The sequence below is a fragment of the Myotis daubentonii genome, chromosome 8, assembly GCF_963259705.1.
Source record: "Myotis daubentonii chromosome 8, mMyoDau2.1, whole genome shotgun sequence".
NCBI classification, from domain to species: domain Eukaryota; kingdom Metazoa; phylum Chordata; class Mammalia; order Chiroptera; family Vespertilionidae; genus Myotis; species Myotis daubentonii.
This window is the reverse complement of record NC_081847.1, coordinates 46,320,930-46,341,082: the sequence shown is the minus strand read 5'-3', so window position 1 is coordinate 46,341,082 and position 20,153 is coordinate 46,320,930. Positions and strand designations below refer to the sequence as shown.

Below are 20,153 nucleotides of genomic sequence, written 5' to 3'. Positions count from 1 at the left end.
AGTCTGGGTGAGGTAGCAAGACCCCACAGGAGCAAGCAGATAGCAGTGTGATTTCAGACTGGAGTATGTGCAGTGGGGAAAGGAACGGGCTGAGGGGCTCTGTGAGGTGGTGTGGATGGAGACCCAGCCTGGGGGCTGGGGTCGGAGACCTGGGGAACACGGATAGAGGGACCAGGAAAGAGCCAGTAGCTGCCAGGGCCCCAGGTGGGAGGAGCTTGGCAAACCCAAGGATGGACTGGCAGGCCTGTGTGGCTGGAGCATCCCCAGAGATGGGCAGAGTGGGGCATGGGCCAGGTCTGCTGGGGCCTTGAGGGTTTTAGTCTCAGTTGTCTCAAGAGTTTTAAGTTAGGCTAAGCAGTGGTGGGATCTGCATTTTTAAAGGGTCCCCCGTTGTACAGGGCAACTTTTAGGAGCTTTTGGGGTCACTAAGTGAAGAAATAGTGATGTTGGGAAGTGGATGGAGGTAGAGTACTGGGCAACCACGGAGTGTGGGCTAGCAGGAGGCGGCAACAATTCGGCACAAAGATTCAAGCGGCTGTTAGGGGATGTTGGATGTGAGAACTGGCCTTCTAAAAAGGAAGGACTGTCAACCCAAAACCTGGGGCCTCTATTCCAGTGATTGGGCCCCACACCAGGAGGCCCTCTCTGTCCATAGTCTCCCTACAAAAAGTCCCTTCCTCCCCTGCCTGCCCGGAATGGAGGCAGCAGGGGTCTGTCACCTCCCCAGGCTACTCTGCCCCTCCCATCGGGGGCTCAGTGACTTGCCTTGTTCTGGTCAAAGTAGGGGCTTACCATCAATGAGCCTGGTGAGAACACACACCACCACTTCTGATGCATTTTCTGAAGCTGAGAGTTCATTTTTATTCAAAATAAATTCTATCTCAGTTACTTCTTTTGTTTGGCTTCTTGTTGTTAGTTTAATTTTACTGATGTTCACACGCACATACGATGCCTGTGCACACTACTGCCTGTGTCGTCACAACTCATTGCCAGGGAGAGTGTGCACGCCCTTTGTGACTCCAGGCAGCGGCCGCCTGGAGACCTGCCCCTGGTGTCCTCTGAACTCTGCCCCGGCTGCCTTTTGCCCTTGCTGATTTTGCTTTGTGCCTGTCACTGTAATAAATCTTAGTTACGAGCACAACTCTGTGCAGAGTCACGCGAGGTCTGGTGATTCACAAAACTGGAGGTGGACCTGGGGACCTCCAGCTTACTTCTCTTCATTTTCCCTTTTAATGCCTCTCTTTGTGGTTTTTGGAGCTGTGTCTTGTTTTCTCTACCTGTGGATATTAATGAGAGTTATTTCACAGTTCTGATTAGGATTACATTGACCCCACAGATCCACTTGGGGAGAATTGACATCTTAATAATATTGTCTTTAACCCATGGACATAGTCTATAGATTTTCTTTAATTTCTTTCAGCAAGGTTTTGTAGTTTTCAGTGTTTGGGTCTCACACATCACTTTTCAGTATTTCATATTTTTTGATGTAGTATAAATACTATTTTTTAAAATTTCAGTTTCTGAGTGTTCATTGCTAATGTAGAAAAAGACAGTTGATTTTTTTGGATATTGATCTTACAATCTTGCTGAACTCAGTTAGGAATTCTAGTACTCATTGGATTTTCTACATCAAAGATCATATCATCTGCAACAGTTTTACTTCTAACATTGCCTTCTGGACACCCTTATTGCACTGGTTGGAACTTGTAGCACAGTGGTGAGAGCAGACATTCTTGTCTTGTCCTCAGTCTTAGGAGAAGACATTCAGTCTTGACCATTTAAGTATGATGTTAGCTGTAGTTTTGTTTTTGTGTTTTTGGTAGATGCCCTTTACCAAGTTGAGGACATTTTCTTCTATTCCTAGTTTGTCAAGAGTGGGTTTTTTTGTTTGTTTGTTTGTTTTAATTCTTTATTAGTTAAGGTATTACAAATGTGTCCTTATCCCCCCCTTTAGCCCCCCCCCCCCCACCACCATAGTTTTTATAAGGACTGGATGTTGAATGCTTTTTCTGGATCTATTGGGATGATCATAGAGTTCTTTTTCATTTTGTTAATATGGTGAATTACATTGATTAATTTTCACACGTTAAACCAACCTGGCATTCCTGGGATAAATCCCTCTTGGTTATGATGTCTTATCATTTCTAAGTTCTTGAATATTTTTCTTTTCTTGTAATGTTATTTTCTAGTTTTGGAATAAGGATAATGTTGGCCTTTGAGTAGGGAGTGTTTTCTTCAGTTTTCTGGAAGAATTTGTATAAAGTTGATATCATTCTTCCTTAAGTGTTTGTGAACCATTGAAGCCTGAGGTTTTCTTTGTGGGAAGGTTTATTACTTTAATATATATATGGTTATATATGTATATTCTTTTTGAGTGGCTTTGTTCCTTTCATCTGTGTTGTTGAATTTATTGACACAGTTATTCATCATATTCCATTATTATCTTTTTAATATCCATAGAGTTTATAGTAAGTTACCTCTCTCATTCTTGATAGTAATCATTTGTGTCCTCTCTCTTTCCTGACCAGGATGACTAGAAATTTATCCATTTTATTGATTTTTCTTAATAATCAGCTTTTGGTTTTATTGATTTTTTAAAAATTGTTTTTCTGTTTTCTATTTCACTTACCTCCTCCATTATTTTTATTATTTCCTTTTGTTTTAATTTGCTCTTCTTTTTATAGTTTCCTTAGGTAGAAGCTGAGGTCTAACCAAGGAGCAAAGAAACTAAAATGCAGAATTGTACCACAGAACCCCCAAAAGATTCAAGGCTCAAGGTGTATTTGAGGCCTTTTTCCTTTTCTGATACAGATTTTAAGTACTGTGCATTTCCACCCAGGTCCTGCTTAGCAGCATCACACCAATGTGTGTTTTTTTTTATTCTCTGTTAATCCTCACCCGAGGATTTTTTTTCCATTGATTTTCAGACAAAGTGGAAGAGAGGGGAAGGGAGAGAGAGAAACATTGATGTGAGAGAGACATATCAATTGGTTGCCTCCCACACGCACCCAACTGGGCCGGGGATCAAGCCTGCAACTGAGGTACATGCCCTTGATCGGAATTGAACCTGGGACCCTTCAGTCCATGGGCCGATGCTCTATCCACTGAGCCAAATTGACGAGGGCTGCATCCCACCAATTTTGATCTTGTGTGTTTTCACTTTCATTCAGTTTAAAATATTTTATACTTTCCCTTTTCATTTCTGCCTTGCCCCTTGGGTTATTTAGAAGTGCGTTATTTAGTTTCCAAACATTTGAGTGTTTTTCAGAAATCTGTCTCTTCTTGATTTCCTATTTAATTCCATTGTGGTCAACAGACACACTTTGTTTGACTTGTCTCTTTTCACATTTATTGAGACTTGTCTCATGCCCAGAATATAGTCTATCCTATAGCCATTCTGTGTGCACTTGAAAAGAATGTGTTTTCTGCTGTTTTGGGTGGAATGTTTTACTAGTGTCGATTAGGTCCAGTTGGCTGATAACATTGTTCAAATCTGTATCCTTACTGATTTTTGTGTTTACTTGTTCTATTGAAAAAGGGGTGTTGAAATCTCTGATTATAATTGTGAATATGCCTATCTGACTGTTTTTTTTTAAGCAGACTCTTAGTTGATACTCCTGTTTTTCAGTCCCATGCCCGCCCTTCCTGCTCCCAGAGATACTTGAGCCTTTGGGGGTTCTGTGTTACAATTCCTCTTTTTAGTTTCTTTGCTTTCTGCTCAGCTAGTTATCACTTGTCATTCTGTTCTTCAACTTCCAAACTATTATTGTTATTATTTTCTTTGTTCTTGTGGGTTCTTGCCTTTAAAAAAAATATTTTTTTTACTGAAATTTTAGTGGGGTCTTTGAAGGGAGCTGAGGTTAACACCTGGATTCTGGATTCAGTGTGCCATCTATTTTCAAATACTGTTTCATAGAATATTTATTATTAAAACAATATAATGATATAAAAAGGCATTTGGGGGAAATGGAAATCTGAGCATCCTAACACAATCACATATAATTTTCTGTATTTCCTTATTTGTTTGCTTTTAATTTATCTTTATTGTTGAAAGTATTATAGATGTCCCTTTTCCCCCCAAAGACTCCCCTCCCCCTCATTGCTGCCCCCTCACCACACTATTATCTGTGGGTTAGACATATATGCATATAAGTTCTTTGGTGTATTTCCTTGGTTTTATGTCTGTGCACATGTGCTTGTATTTACTGTTTGAGATAGTTATAGTCAGTGTAAATGCAGTCTGCCCTTGGCTCTTTCTAAACTTACAGAATAAATATTCTCCCTCCTGGTGTTTCTGGTCATTATTTCTAAAAGTTATCTAACATTCTATTGAGTTTTTTCATGATTGACTCAAAGTTCCCCCAGTGAAGTGTTTGGTTTTATATGGTGATAGATCTAATATTTGTACAAGACTTTTTACATAAAAACATTTTAATGTAAGTAGTCTTAGATTTTCAAGTTAAATGTAAGGTTTTTTAGAGTACACAGAATGAGAGGAAATATACTGTTGATACTTATGTAAGATCTTACCCATCACAAATAAGAGCCAACATTTACTGAGTAGTTATTGTGCTAGCACAATAAAAGCAATCATTTTCATCAATAGCTCTTTAAGAAATTAAAATATAAGTACTAGGAGAGTCAAGTGATTCTTCTAGTAGGGGCTGTGCTAGCACCCAACTTACGTTTCCTCTTGTAATCCTTGCAAGCGCTATGAGATAATACTATTTTTAACCCAGCTTTCAGCTGCAGAAATAAGTATAGTGTTTGACTTTCTTACTTATCATCAAGTAGGTAGTAAATGGTAAAGCCCAGTCTTCAAACCATAATCCATGCTGTTAACCACTGTCCTAGGCTCTTTGTGATCTTTCTTTAGCTTGGAACTAACGGGCTCGATATATTTGGAAGCTTACTTCTAAAACTGTTTTTCAAAAAATATTACCTGCAAGGAGAAAACTAGTTTTAACCCATTTTCAGCAAAGTCGTAACTGTGGTCGTGGTGAGAATGCAAGACCAGGTTGAAACAAACTTCAAATAGTAGATCCTGAGCATCATGGTTCATCGACAGGGTCATTTAATCATTCGTTCATTCATCAACTCCACTGAGTTCTCAGGCAGTTGGGCTCCATTGAAGAACTGCAATCTGGGGGGCAGATTGAATTCCCAGGAGTGCAGTCTTGTGTCTTTGACGGTTCTCATTCCTTATGGCCTCTTTGCTCCCTGCAGAAACTGATGAGCATTAACTACCTGGGCAGCGTGTACCCCAGCCGAGCTGTGATCACCACCATGAAGGAGCGCCGGGTGGGCAGGATCGTCTTTTTGGCATCCCAGGCGGGACAGGTGGGACTCTTCGGTTTCACCGCCTACTCTTCGTCCAAGTTCGCCATCAAGGGTTTGGCTGAAGCTCTGCAGATGGAGGTAAATGCTGTATTCGGTTTTATATTTATTTCTTGCAGCTCAGCAAATGCTCTCCTTGTTTGTAGCTTCTTTACACATGTTGTTATATGGAATTACAATTTGTAGATTTGACATTAGTGAAAGAGAATTGGCTCCATGCCTGAATTTTACTGTTAAATGGTTAACATTTTCATTGCATAAAATGATTGTAGTTGTGGTGAGAAAAATGGTCGTTAGGTATTTGCTTGCTTAATTTAATACACAAAATACTCCTAATGTCTTCATTGTATTATTGGTCTAATACTGTAGGAGTATGTGTAACAGGGTTAACCAAATATTTTAGTCTCTAGAGATGTTTCTGTGACAAAAAGATCTGTTCTTTGTAACTGGATACTAAAATCAGCATGTGTTTGAGGGGAGAGCCAAGCTGGCCAGCTCTCAGCTTTTAGATAAATCATTTAGCATGCTCTCAGTTTACTTATCTACAAAATGAGAAGGTTGGACTGAAAAAAAAAATCACTTGGCTCTTCTAGTACTTATATTTTAATTACTTAAAGAGCTATTGATGAAAATGATTGCTTTTCATTTTCACAGTTAAAGGCACATTTTGTGGAATAAGGTGAGTTTAGGGTTAGTATCAGAGTAAGTGCTTGTCATGAGTGACAGACTCACACCTTAGCCATGTGAAGTATACTTCTGCATTCCTGTCACCTGGGAATGCTTAGAAACCTGCACACATGTCTATCTAAGTCACATACTGAAAAAGGCAAAAAAATTTCACTATTGCCATATATGCAGAAATATAACACATCATAATGTTAAAACCCAGAAGAGAATTCATTGTGGCCAACCCTCTCCTAGTAACAGTGTGATTTGAGAATCCCATTTAATGACTTAGATCAAGGGAAGGAAAGTTTTTTTTTGTAATGGGCCAGACAGTAATATTCTAGCTTTCGAGAATTAGGCAGTATCTGTTATAACTACTCAAGTCTCCTTTGATAGCAGGAAAGCAGCCATATGCAATGTGTAAATGAATGGGTGTGGCTGTGTTTCAATAAAACTTTATTTATAAAACTAGGTGAAGGGCCAGATTTGATCATCAGACCAAGCTTGCTGATCCCCGATTTAGAAAATTCCTACAAGAGCCCTTGATGGCATGTGACAGCCACACTGCCTAGATATTGAATGAGCATTATGGTAGATGAGTTGTCCTGTCAGTGACAATCCTGAGGTGCCACTTAGGGACCCATAGACTGTGCTGTTCTCCTCTCAAAGGAACCAGCCCCAAATTTCATTTTCATCAACTTGCTTAATACTCTTAATAGGGCCATACTGACCTATTTCTGATTAAGAGTATTAAGCAAGTTGCCCTAACTGGTTTGGCTCAATGGATAGAGCATCAGCCTATGGACTGAAGGCTCTGGGTTCAATTCCAGTCAAGGGCACATGCTCAGGTTGTGGGCTCAATCCCCAGCAGGGGGCGTGCAGGAGGCAGCTGATCAATGATTTTCTCTCATCATTGATGTTTCTCTCTCTCTCCCTCTCCCTTCTTCTCTGAAATCAATAAAAATATCTTTTTAAAAAAAGAAAAGAATAGGTCATTATGCCCTGGCTGGTTTGGCTCAATGGACAGAGTGCTGGCCCATGGACTGAAGGGTCAAAGGTTCAATTCCAGTCAAGGGTATATACCTCTATTGCAGGCCTGGTCCCCAGTCAGTCAGGGCACATGCCGGAGGCAGCCAATCAATGTGTCTCTCTCACATTGATGTTTCTCTCTCTCTCTCTCTCTCCCTCCCTTCCATTCTCTCTGAAAAATCAATGGAAAAAATATCCTTGGGTGAGGATTAAGAATAACAAAAAAAGAATAGGTCATTATAATATGATTAGCCAAGAGGACATATACGACTGTGAAATTTCAAACAAGAATACTGGCATTCCTTTTGCAATTTTTACTTTGAAAAGTCCCTTTGTGAATCACTATTTTACTCTTATGACAGTTTTGTGAAATATATGAGGCAGATGATGTTACCTTATAGATCAGAAATCTGAGTTTCAAGAAGTTCATGCAGTTGCTCAAAGCCACATGTGACTTTGTACTGAAATAGTAACAAAGACCATGCTTTGGGGTCCGTGTTTGCCTCTGTCCTGCAGCGGAATATGCGTCTATAATTCAGGTCAGAAGTGGCCTGATTCATCTGGCTGGTGGCCTCAGTCCTGGACAGGGGTATTTTGGAAATAACAGATATGCTCATTAGGGCTTTTCATCCCTACATGGTGTCTTGTGGAGCCAATTTCACTAATTTAGGTTTCACGAATTTAGGACAAAGTGTATAATGAGGGCGGCCTGGTTTCACTTCCAGTAGAACGGAGATGTTCATGAAGAAGAGGGACAACATCAGTAGCAGGTGCAGAGTCCCTGCAGCCTCTTTGTGACAAGAGGGATTCACATGCTGCAAGTAGCTGGCCTCCACCTGCCAGTCGGCTTGACTTCTGTCCTTATTTGGACTCCATTAAAAATGTCCTCATGTAAACAGAATCTAAAATGAAGTAGACCTGTACCATGAAGAATAGGTTTTGGGGGAAATAAGTTCAATAATCCACATGTAGAAGTTTATTCATAGTTGAACATGCCTCAAAACAAATATTTCCCTGCAAACTTCCGGTGTTGTGTTTTTGAAACCTGGATAATTGAATCTGTGTGGCCAAGGTGGTGGTGTTTTCTATGAATGAAACAGACCCTATAGAATTGCTCAAATGCTATGCTGCGTACTTTGGATAATCCTTTTTAGTTTAATTCTTAAGTCTTCCCGTCCACTCCACCAAAACTAAGTCAGGCCTTAGAAATGTTTTATGTACAATGAGTAATTTTTGAAAGATTGCTTTGTTGCATTTGTTTATCTTTTTAAAAAATCAGTCTCAGGTACAAATACATCATTTAAAATTTTTTAAAGTTAATTTTTTGGGAAAGCAGAGACCAAATAAAAGAAAACTAGGGATCCTCCTTTCCATCTCTTGTTCTGACCCTACTCAGTCCCTCTGACTCCATCCACTCTTCCCACATTTTGAAACACTGTTTTGAAACACTGTTTTAATTATTTGGGAGCATAGCCATGACCTTGAGTGTGAGAAACACTGCTTTGAAATGCTCTTACATTGGCTTATATGCCACCATTCTTATTGTTGGGGAGACGGTCAGCACAGAAGTGACCACATTTGAATCATAAGCATCAGCCTTTATAGGGGCTAATGACCATATATTGGCTTTTAAAATTTTTTCTTTTTTTATTGAATTTATTGGGGTGACATTGGTTAATAAAATTATATAGGTTTCAAGTGCACAGTTTTATGATACATCATCTATATCGTTGTGTGCTCACCACCCAAAGTCAACTCTTCTTCCATCACCATACATTTGACCCCTTTTTCCCTTTGCTACCCTCCCCCCCTTCTCTCTGGTAACCACCATCCTGTTGTCTGTGTCTATGCATTTTTGTTTGCTTGTTTGTGTGTCTTGCTTGTTGCTTTCAGTTTTATATCCCACATATGTGTTCTCTGGTGTGTGCACAACAGAGGGTAAGGCCATGGGAGACAGTTTTTCAAGTCACTCTCTTAAAAACAAGTGGAAGAGAACTTGCTTGCTCATCAACCTCATCACCTGGCCCAAGTCCAGAGCTCTTTATGAGGTAGCTTGGCCTTGAAGCTACATGCCCTGCCTGCGTGGAGTGAAGGAGCTCTCAGGCCATAGGTGCACCGGAGCCCAAACAACAGAGATGTCACCTCTGCCGTTGCACTTTCCAGGGTGGCTGGCTAGGACCCTCTGTCTGCAGGTTTCTCTGGGCCCTTATAGCTCCTCCCACAGACTTGAGAACTGTGCTCCCAACGGGACCTGGGGAGAAAAGGGCTCTATAAAAAGAAGGACCCTGGGGTGCTCTCGGAGGCTGTTGCATTAGGCAGCCCTGTTGTGTTTATTCAGCATCCTTAAGACACACAGTGGCTGACCTTACTACCAGCTGCCTGCCCACTTCCAACTCATGGGGACCAAACACTGAGCCAGTAGCAAACAAGTCATGGCAGAGATTTTGATGGTGTGAAACATCACCCTTAGAGTCATTAAGAATTAGGTGGAGCAGGGCTTTGGGAAGGGTGTATCCCACCTGACCAGCAGGAGAACTTTCTGGAATTCTTGGGGGGATGTTAATGAGTGGGGAAGTTTAAGTGTGGAGGTATGTTGGTGAGGTCAACAAGCCTAAGAGTGTGTTCATCTACACCAGTGGTTCTCAACCTTCCTAATGCCGCGACCCTTTAATACAGTTCCTCATGTTGTGGTGACCCCCAATTTCATTGTTACAAATTGAACATAATTAAAGCATAGTGATTAATCACAAAAACAATATGTAATTATATATGTGTTTTCCGATGGTCTTAGGCGACCCCTGTGAAAGGGTCGCGACCCACAGGTTGAGAACCGCTGATCTACACCTTCCAGGTTGGGGAGGGAGCTATGAAGAGAAGCTGGAAGGGTTTCTATATGTAAATGAGGGATGAGGCTTTCTGAAGGGGAGGTGCTTGGCTGGGCTGACGGGGATGGAGGGGGTGCATGTAGTTCTAGACCTGCATCTGGGTATTGCTAGAGAAGGGATCTGAGTGACCTCAATATATTTGGTTGATGAAATCAGCAAGAGTTTCAGAAGCAGCATGAAGGAAAACAGATTTGCAGTCTGATGGCGGAGGAGCAGACCGAGGCATGCGGAGGGCAGGACGACCAAGGGGGTCTCCTTTTAGCTTTGTCTGCTTGTCACTGACAGCAGAGGGAGGGAAGAGAGGAAGAAGGAGTGAATGGCCATACCTTGGGACCAGCTGTGTTGTGGAGTGGATGTTAGGACGAGCTTTTTGTCTTTATTTCTAAACATTTCCCGACTCAGTGGGTAGTGGTCCTGCTCTTGCCGAACCACCTGTTGGTCTTGGCCGCCTTTGAGGAAATTAGGGCAGTATTTATTTTGTATGCATGCCTAGCACCCAGTGCAGGCTGGCGAGGTGGGCGTGAAATTACGTCTTGTTTATTGAAGAAACAATGGTTGTTTTTGAAATGCAGGTGAAGCCATATAATGTCTATGTAACCGTCGCCTACCCGCCTGACACAGACACACCTGGGTTTGCAGAAGAAAACAAAACAAAGGTAAGTATGCTAGTCTTATTTAACGCTGGAAAACCCTCTTCTGATTTGTTCTTTTCACATTTTAGCCCACATTTTTATCGGTCAGAAAATTGAGTTCCTTTCAATTTATGTGCTAGCTAGAGAGGCCTCTGAACTTTCTGGAACTTCCATTCCAAATCTTGGACAATGCAGCCATATTTTCAAAAGCCATGAGTTTTGCTAATAATCTTTGAAACCTTATTGAATTAATAAGGTATTTTCTGTATGAAGGAAAGGACGGCCTGTACTTTTAACTAATGAGATGATATTCTTTAAAAACCATATTCTCTCCGTTGAACTTAAAGACCTGGTTGCTGATCCATTGTGTCCCTGTGGAGTTCTAAAGGGCATCTCAGATGTAACATTTCCAAAACGGATCTTTTGATTCCCCCTCATTATTTTCATTTCATTACCAGGCACCCACCTCTCACCCGGCTGCTCAGGTGGAGATGAGATGCCAGCTTGATTCTCCCTCTTGGTTCCACGGTCAGAACATATCCAGAATCTGACCTGATTTTTTTTTCTTTTAACTGCACATGTCATTACCATTCTAGCAGTGGCAGCCACTGATATTTTTGCCTGAACTACTTTACTAGCCATCAAACTGGTCTGCCTGCTTATGTTCATCTCCCTTGGGATCTGTTCTTCATGAAGTCGCTAGTGACCTTCTTAAAACTTAAGTTGGGTCTTGTCACTCTCCTGCTTAAAATTTCCTTGAGAAAAAACAAAAACAAAAAACACCACACACAAAACAAAAGACCAAACACCTCTTGGGTAACACAGTCCGATAGAATGCTCTAGAATGACGGAAATGTTGTATGTTTCACTCTCTAATATGGTAGTCACGTTATGGCTCTTGAGCATCCAAAATGTAGCAAGTGGGATTGAGAAATTGACTTTTAATTTTATTTAATTTTAGCTAATTCAAAGTTAACGTTAAACATTGCATGTTGGCAGTGGCTGTGTACTGGAGAGCGCGGCTCCGGTGGCTCCCACCATGCCTGGAACAGACTCCGAAGGCCTTGATGCTAATACAGGCCCGCAGTGTCTGGACCCGGCCAGCTGGCTGCCACAGCATTTTCTCCTCCTCTTACGTTCAGTTCCGTGAGCTTGCCTGGCCTGCCATCACCTGCTGGCTTCGCTCTTGCTGTCCCTCTGCGTGTTTGAACGGCCGACTCCCTTATTTCTTCCCTTCCCTGTACAGAGGTCGCTTCCCTGCCCTCTGCGTCTCTGCCAGCATCCTCTGGCTTTGTTATTCCTTCGTGGTGCTTGTCACCACTGGGCCTTGGCAGTGTATATAGGACTCTCGGTTTATATAGGATCGTATCCTGAGCTGAATACGATCTTCGCATTTTGTTCAAAGGGCTTCCTCTGTGCCTTGACACCTAGTAGTCACTGAGCAAATGAATAAAGTGGAGAAGAAAGGAATCAGTCAGAACTTACCGCCTTGAACTGGCCTGGCTTGTTTTCTTCCCTTTTCTATTAATGCTTACTGTGAATCTGCACGGCATGAAAATGGCACTTATGCTCCATAGACCGTACATTTGCTAAAAGGTGTTTATGATTTAGAAGCTTTTTTCATTTCTCTACGGCTCTGTCTCTTTTAAAGAATTTATTTCAAAGGAGTAAATGTAAGCCAAATGTCTGTTTTAGAATAAGCAGGGAGTCTGCTAAGCAGATTTGCAGCATTTGCTAAGCAGTCCCTTAGTGTGAAGCCAACGCTGACAGGTGATTTCCCTGTGAAGACTTTATTTTGATGTTAAGTTGGTGTGTTTTTTCCCTCCTCTAAAATGTTGGGCCAACTTCTTGTGGAAAATCAAATCCTGGGATGATCTGTGAGCCCTTTAGGGGGCGCCATAGTGCTTTCAAATCTAATGTGTATCCAGCCACATGTGGTTTTCCCAGCCTGATGGTCTGGAAGAATGAATGAGAATGATGACACCTTCAAAAGGGTCTTTCTCTTAATTCAGTGCTGGCCTTTTATGAAGTGCGGTGCCTTTCTATTTTAAGAATATATATTTTGGTTTTAATTTTAATTCTTTTAAGCCTGTATGATAAGTAAATTTTACAGTTTCATGCATTTTAAGGCTTCAGTTTTGAAACTTATGAAATTCTTCCTTAAAGAATTTTTGAGTGTGTGTGTGCCATAAAGAAGACCACAAAAAAAAGAAAAAAAAGGGTTGGGGGGAAGATCCCATCCACAAAGAACTTAGGAAGTAAATTGTAAATACACAGGTAGCTATAATATATATTAAGGCAGATATGTTCAAAGATGGGAAGAGAAATTATTGCCACTTAAGGGTTCAGGAAAGGCTTTTTGACCTTGGTGATAATTGAGATAGACCTTTAACAAAAGGTTAAGATTTGGGGTTCTGATGCCCTCACCCAGTAACGAGCACACAATATTTTATCTTCCAGTCTCCTCTTTGCCTCCTCTGCAGGTCCTTTGAGAAACAGCTGTGGTGTCGGAGAGAGCTACTGCTGTCTCTGCTAAGGACTTCAGCTCTGCCCAGTGCCAGCCCTCCAGTGGCCTGGGAGAACAGAAAGCAGGTCATAAGAGCGAACTCACTCAGGGCACCCCGTCTAGGCTCTGCACCAATACCACCGGTCAGCTGTCTGGCCAGCAGCGAGGATTCAAGGAGGGGGTGTTTCTGGTCTTGCACCAGTGATTTGTTCTCATTCAAGCTTTGATGGTCTCCATTGGAGCCGAGACCCCCACATCCCACAGAGAGTGTGGCCAGGGCCTCCTTGTCTGGGTTCAGCTACTGGCTCAATTTTACACAATGACCAGGTAGAAACTGACTTAGGATCCAGATGGACCTAATTCTCAAAATAGGAATCTACTCAAAGGTAGAAAATTGGAATTATTTTATAAACCAGGGGAGGTGGCTGTGTAAGAATGACTGATTTTTTAATTAATGGTATTGATGCGTCTATTTTTTCCACTTTAGCCTTTGGAAACCCGTCTTATTTCGGAGACCACGTCTATTTGCACGCCAGAGCAAGTGGCCAAACAGATTGTTAAAGATGCCATAGTAAGTTGTCCTGGTTTTCTTTATTAATAGCTTCTGTGCTTCTGAAAAGATATTTGTCCCAAGGCCTATTTCAGAACATAAGCTATTGTGTCTTTTGGGTCAGTCAGATTCATCACATCTAATATGGGTCTCTGCTTTCCTCCCCTGACCCACATTATCGATTCCATGTTAATAAGTAGGCTTCTGGAAATGAATTATGTATCTTAACCTAAGGACAGACTGACCAGGATGGGTGTCTAGGAGTGTTGATTCTTTAACAAGAAAATGAGGCTTTTCTGTGATGTGTCAACATGTTCCCTACACTGCACATGGCATGCTGCCTTCTTTCTTCTTTCCCACAGGACTTTCAGTTCCAGATTATTTTAGGTATCTTATTGCCAGACTCTTGGGTTTTTCTTTCACCTTCCTGCTTCCCAGAATCCTTTTCCCAAATGTTCGCTAGTAAGAAAGTGCAGCCAGCACTGGGCCATCCCCATTAATCCAGCGGATGTGCATTTGGGCTACTGAGTTTATTTGAACTTAAAAAAAGTGAATCCACAGGCTGATTTGTAGAACAATGCATGTGCTGCAGGCTTTTGACAACGTTCCTGTGACCCCAGTGCCAAAAAACAGCCAATTATTAGGGATGTCTGTAAACCTGAGACCCACACTGAATTTAGGAAATTTGAGGACCACTGGAATGAGATGTGTCAGGACACCATGTCTGGGCCAACCTGAGCAGAATACAGGAAATCTCAAACTCTATTAAAACACCTGCAGACGTTGGGAGAACTTTGCCCTGCTGTGCTCAGAGGCATAGAAAGAGGGCACCGCGGATTCTGTTTTTCCTGCTTATCTTAAGTCAGAGCAAACACACTCCATGTTTTTAATGATCTCAAACACTCTTTGTATCTTGGCAGGATTCATTTCGGCTGGCAGTGTTCAACCTCCTTCCCCTCTTAACCCCTTTACACTCTAACTGGTTGACAACTTCAGAGAATTTTGGTTTACATCGGTTATATTTGCCATATTAGAAGTGGAAACTGTAATTTTTAAAATATTTATTTAGTAATTCATTTAAAATAACCAGTAATAAACCCATTACATTTTGATGTAACATCTTTACAACCATAATTATTTCTCAGAACAAACCTTTGGTGAGATGAGAGACTTTGTTTTATACCTCGGTAGTCTCTTCAGTGTCTGTGTTCTGGAAGACAGCTGGGCTCTCAGAGCTGCTTCTACATTCAATCTGTTGTCATATGTGGTTTTGAATGAAGGATATAAAAATCTGGCCTTACACACATGTGTAGTTAGAAGTGGAGGGGTATTTTATAGGTTTTTCAGATTATGGTGGACATTCTTTTTTAGAATTAAATCCAAACTGGATGAAGTTTCTTTAAAGGTTAGTTGCAGTATGGAATTGGAAACTCGATTAATGAACTTTTTGTTCTCTGTTGCATTAAAACCCATTGGTCTCTGCACTTTGAATGCTTTGTACCCATTCATGATTTGGGAATGTCATGCATTAGTCATTTGGAAAATATGAGTTCCCTGAGTTATCCAAGAAATTACATCCGTTAATGTCGCTGCTGATCTTATAAAAGTTCACATACCGAGAAGCTGACAGTTTAATGGAAAGCTCAGATTTTAGCACTGGCCACAAAAACTACCCGTATCATTAATTTTCCACAAAATATCTTCCAAAGACTGAGCTTGAATAACCACAGGTGGTCTGATGATGGTTCTTTCATGTAAAAATGGTATTCCATGAAAAAAGCAGCAAGTTTCACAACGTAAGCCCTACATTTCAGGGCAGTAGCCCCTCAGGTTTGGCACACAGCTGGGCACATACTTCCCTTTTTGTTACACAGAATATTAAGAAGACATTTCTTCAAGGGTTGAAATTTAATAAGACAGTTCATTTTCCTGCCTTATCAAGGCCATTTTGAAGCAAAACTGACATTTCAACATTTTACAAGATTTTTCAAAATTTCTATTTTCTTTTTGGATTTATTATGGCCAGTGTGTGTGGTGGTGGAGAGACACCACTATTAATATGGTTTCTACTAATGAGGCAGCATTTTGCAAATGTCACTCAGTGGAAAAGGCCATTAACACTCTGGTATTATTATGACAATCATTTTGTCCTCATGGACCCTCCCTGCCACCCCTGCCCGCCCCCCCCCCCCCCCCCCCCCGCCATGGACACCCACGACCCAGGGACTAACCCACATTTTGAGAACCTCCCATCTAGCCTTTCAGTCCCCCTGCTAAGACCACGTTCGTTTCTGAGCTGCAACACGTGGTTTGTTACCCTCTCATCCCACAGAAAGTAAATGGACACACTTGTCTGTACTGACATGTTGAGGTGATTAGTAACTCCTGTTGCCTCTTTCTTTTCTCTTCCTTCTGTTCAGCAAGGGAATTTTAACAGTTCCGTTGGCTCAGATGGGTACATGCTCTCGTCCCTGACCTGCGGAATGTCTCCAGTCACTTCTATTACCGAAGGGCTCCAGCAGGTAAGCTGTGCCTCAGCCAGCAGACAGATGGACAGACAGACAGAGAGACAGCACCTCTTATTAAACCTCAATGAGTAAAGGCTAAATAAAGGAAGACTTGTTAACTTGATCTGAGCATGTGAAAAAATTTTCTTAAAGTATCAACCTTTTCCCTTCCTTTACCAGGGATAAGTCATTGGGAAATACGTTAAAGATTTAACTGGGAGAATTTAGACTGGGAAGAAGTCTTCTGTGCTGGGCACTGCAGATACAGAGAAAACGCTATCTCTGCTGTGGAGGAGTCAGTCTGGGTTCTCTGATCTGAACTGTTTGGAAAATGGAATTCTCTTCTCTCTAGAGTAGTTTAGGAATGGTCTTGCCTGACAGTGTCGGGATATTAGACTGTAACTCCTTTTCTTTTTTTTTAAATATATTTTTATTGATTTCCTAGAGGAAGGGAGAGGGAGAGAGAGATAGAAAGATCACTGATGAGAGGATCATTGATCGGCTGCCTACTGCATGCCCCGCACTGTGGATCAAGCCTGAAGCCAGGGCGTGTGCCCTGACTGGGAATTGAACCATGACCTCTTGGTTCATAGGTCAACACTCAACCACTGAGTCATGCCGGCTGGGCTAGAACTTCTTTTCTGCGTGAGTCAGGCCATAGGCAGCTTAGGGAGATGCAAGTTAAGGATCCAACACAGTCCCCACCCGAACAGATGCTGTAGCTCATTCAAGATGCAAACAGTCAGCTGCTCCCTGACGTGCTCAGTGCTGCATTTGCTGCTGGAGAATCAGGTGTAAACTTACAGTCTGGAGGGAGAACCCAGTAGGCACAGTGATGCTACTACAGTGTAAAGCAAGCATGGAAAAACAACGCCATGGATGATGGCAGGTCGATGGAGGACAAGGAGAGGGTGGGAAGGCAGCCTGGACTGGGGTTGCCCACAACGATGCATAGCTTATAACAAGGGACTAAATTAGGTGCAGTAGACCACGTCCAGATTAAAAGTCTGGGTGACTTAGCTATTGATTTTCCTCATCCTTCTCTTCTCTATAATATACCCACGGTGTTGTGATTCCCTCTCAGACATAGGCACTCTATTAGAAGTAAGCTCTCTGAGGACGTGCTCATGCCCTTGTGTCTTGGAACATTGTCCCCCTCACAGCCCGTGCTGGCACGGAACAGAATGCCTGGGTGGAGCCCACATGTGAATTCTGCTTGTCCTCTGTGGGCCGTCCTGTCCATCCTCCCATGTCTACACAAGTGATGTCAGATCCAAAGCTTCAGCCTGTGTCTGTCCTGAACTCCACTCCTGAATACATTTCTTTTCCCTGGACTGTGTGATGTTACATCTGCATTAGGATCATCATTTTTATGGCTATTTAAATGCTGTTCACAGCCAAGCTATGTAATATATATATAATTAATTTCCCTTTCTTGCATAGCCTTTTGTTTTCCCTGAAACTGTTATGGGTTTTTTTAATCTATGATTTTTATGTGTTTTTAATAATGACAGTCTATCTTTGCTCAGAAATATCAGATACCCTGTTGGTTTCACCTTCTGGAAGGAATTCCTTCTGGAACCTGCCATCAGGACTGGCTGCCCCCATGTCTGCATAACTGACCCCTTCCCCCCTTTATGGTCACCCAGGGAACCCCTCTGCCTGTCTTTTGTATGGGGTCCAGCCTCTTGTATCACATGACTTTGCCTTTCTTTGTTGTCCCCTCATGTTGGCTGTTTACTTCTTCTAGTAGCTTCCTGAAAAAAAGGAGTGTGGGAGGCAAATTGTTTGAGACCTTGTGTATTTGAAAATGTTTCTTTTTGCAGGTTTATGCCTTTCAAGAATTCCGTTTTGAAGAGGTGGTAGTGAGTCTTTTGGAGTAAAAAGTGACAGTTAGCAGATGTGGTTATTTACCATCCTAGCCCTGAAACAGTAATTGTCTTTCTCTAACTGACCATCTTTCCGACTGGGGAGTAAGCTGCCGGAGGCAGGCCTGTGTCTGTTTTCAGCACTTGACCAGGGTGTGGCTTTGTGATCAGAACATACATCTTCAACTGAAAAGCCTTGATTGCAGTTTGGGTATCTGAGATGCTAGACTGAATTTTCCCCAGCTACTGGAACCCCAAAACTACTGGGAAAACCTATTTTGTTCTTTGTTTAATTTGAGTTTGTTAATTGGACATAGAGTCTGTTGTTACTTATCTGGCAGGCCCTGCGTATCCAGTGATGCAGAGCAGACAGCTTCTGTCCTCAGTGTTTACCGACACTTAACAAAGTGTTCATTATTCTTATCCTTGCAGGGGATTAGAAGATGGGGCTCAGAAACTATTTATTAGAGACATATCCTAAAATCTGTTGAAACAAGCTATTGTATTGTACTGTTGGCTGAGCTCACGGGTCTGTCTTTATCTTACAGGTGGTCACCATGGGCCTTTTCCGCATGATCTCTTTGTTTTACCTTGGAAGTTTTGACAACATAATTCGTCGCTGCATGATAGAGAGAGCCAAATATGGAACTGCAGACAAAACTGCCTAACCCTTGGAAAAAGAATATTTTTAAATAATGTGAGCAGCTTGCTCCTGGATGGGACCCAGTGTTTGGCCCATGGACACTTGTGTATGGCTTTTGAATATGTCAGATGGGACCAGCCGACTTTGGCAACCTGACTGCAAGCGAGGGGGTAGAGGTTCAACTCCATGTGATATGATTAAGACTATGCAGACCTGGGGTTGGAGAGCATCTGATTCCCTGGGTGGAGAGGTGATGACCATTGGGAAGTAATAGGTGTGAGCTGGGTGGAGAACAGGATTCCGGAGGTGGCCATTTACATTTTCTCTAGTTATTCTTTTCTCTCCCATGGAGATTGAGTCCAGGAATGCACTTCATGACATGTTAGATGCTGTGAGGACTTTTTAAACCTTCCTGAAAGGCAAGTCATGGGTTTCTAGGGCCTTTTCTTTTTTCCTCTTTAATTTAGTGTATTTTATTCAAGATGAGTTTTACACGTTGCTGGTGAGTCTGGATGCATAATCATGTCCCCGGCTCACCGCACTGTTGCTGTTGGACCCTCGTGGATTCTCTCGCTCTTTGATCCTGTAAAACTCCAAGGGGGATGAGAGAGGGCAGGGAAGGGAAGAGAGGGAGGGGGTAGGCATTTTCCCGTAGGAAAAATAATGCTTTCTTGTCTTTAGATTCAGATGCTTCGGGCGCTTCTCATTTTTCACTCATGGGGAAAGGCAGCTTCCTAAAATGTTTTTCGAAGAGAAATAAAATCTTAGAAGCTTAAACGTTTACAATTTTTTTCACTAGCCATGATGAGTGAAGTTTCATTCCATTGTCGTTTATCCTGCTCATCTCTTCCTTTCCAGTTTTGCTTATACTCCTCTAATATTTTTGTAAAAAAAAAAAAAAAAAGACCTGTTAAAATTTTTTGACTTGACTTTTTGAATTCATTCATGAATTAAAACAAAGAGAAAAACAATGTGTGACATTTGTCTTGTAGTATATATGTAGCTTTTAGGAAAGGCTGGTGATAAATTTCACTCATTAAGGAAAAAAAAAAAGTTGGACAACAAAGCTGATTTGAAGATGCTTGTTTTTGAAATAAATTGTCCACCCCATTCTTTCTGGGACCAGCACCAACCCTGAGGACATTCTCTTGGAAGGACATGTTCAGGAAGCGCCGTCTCCACTCGCACGGTTCAGCTCTGGAAACTCCTGCCCTGTGAGTGCTGTTTCCAGACCACAGGTGTGTTGTGCACTCAGTGGATGTCCACAGTAAGTGCCTATGAGGAGTCTTAGCCAGCGGGACCTGCTGCATCCTGTCATTGTGCTCCTGTGATGAAGGACAGTCACCTTCATCGTGACACCCCCTCCTCGCACAGTCAGTATGCGTGTTCAAAGCACATTCCAGCTCACTTGGGTGAGAACAGACCACTAATTTTGATGGGGAAAGCATTTTTATTATTAAAAAAAACAACACAAAAACTCTACAAAAGATTAAAGACCTAAAAATAAAAGCAAAGCCTTTTTTTTTTTCT

The 20,153-nt window shown here is 41.9% G+C and overlaps 1 protein-coding gene across 3 annotated transcripts in view; it reads left to right on the top strand.

Annotated features, from left to right (window-relative positions):
• Positions 1–19,594, top strand: part of KDSR (3-ketodihydrosphingosine reductase) — a 31,565-nt gene extending 11,971 nt beyond the window's left edge. The window contains exons 6-11 of one of the 3 annotated variants that reach the window (XM_059706286.1): positions 5,227–5,418; positions 10,490–10,573; positions 13,543–13,626; positions 16,026–16,127; positions 18,529–18,677; positions 19,305–19,594. In XM_059706286.1, coding sequence (XP_059562269.1) covers positions 5,227–5,418; positions 10,490–10,573; positions 13,543–13,626; positions 16,026–16,127; positions 18,529–18,648 — 582 coding nt within the window. In that variant the 3' untranslated portion in view covers positions 18,649–18,677; positions 19,305–19,594. Of the gene's footprint in view, positions 1–5,226; positions 5,419–10,489; positions 10,574–13,542; positions 13,627–16,025; positions 16,128–18,528 lie in introns of all 3 variants that reach the window. The other 2 variants (XM_059706285.1, XM_059706287.1) reach the window with 2 other exon arrangements.
• Positions 19,595–20,153: the final 559 nt, after the last annotated feature.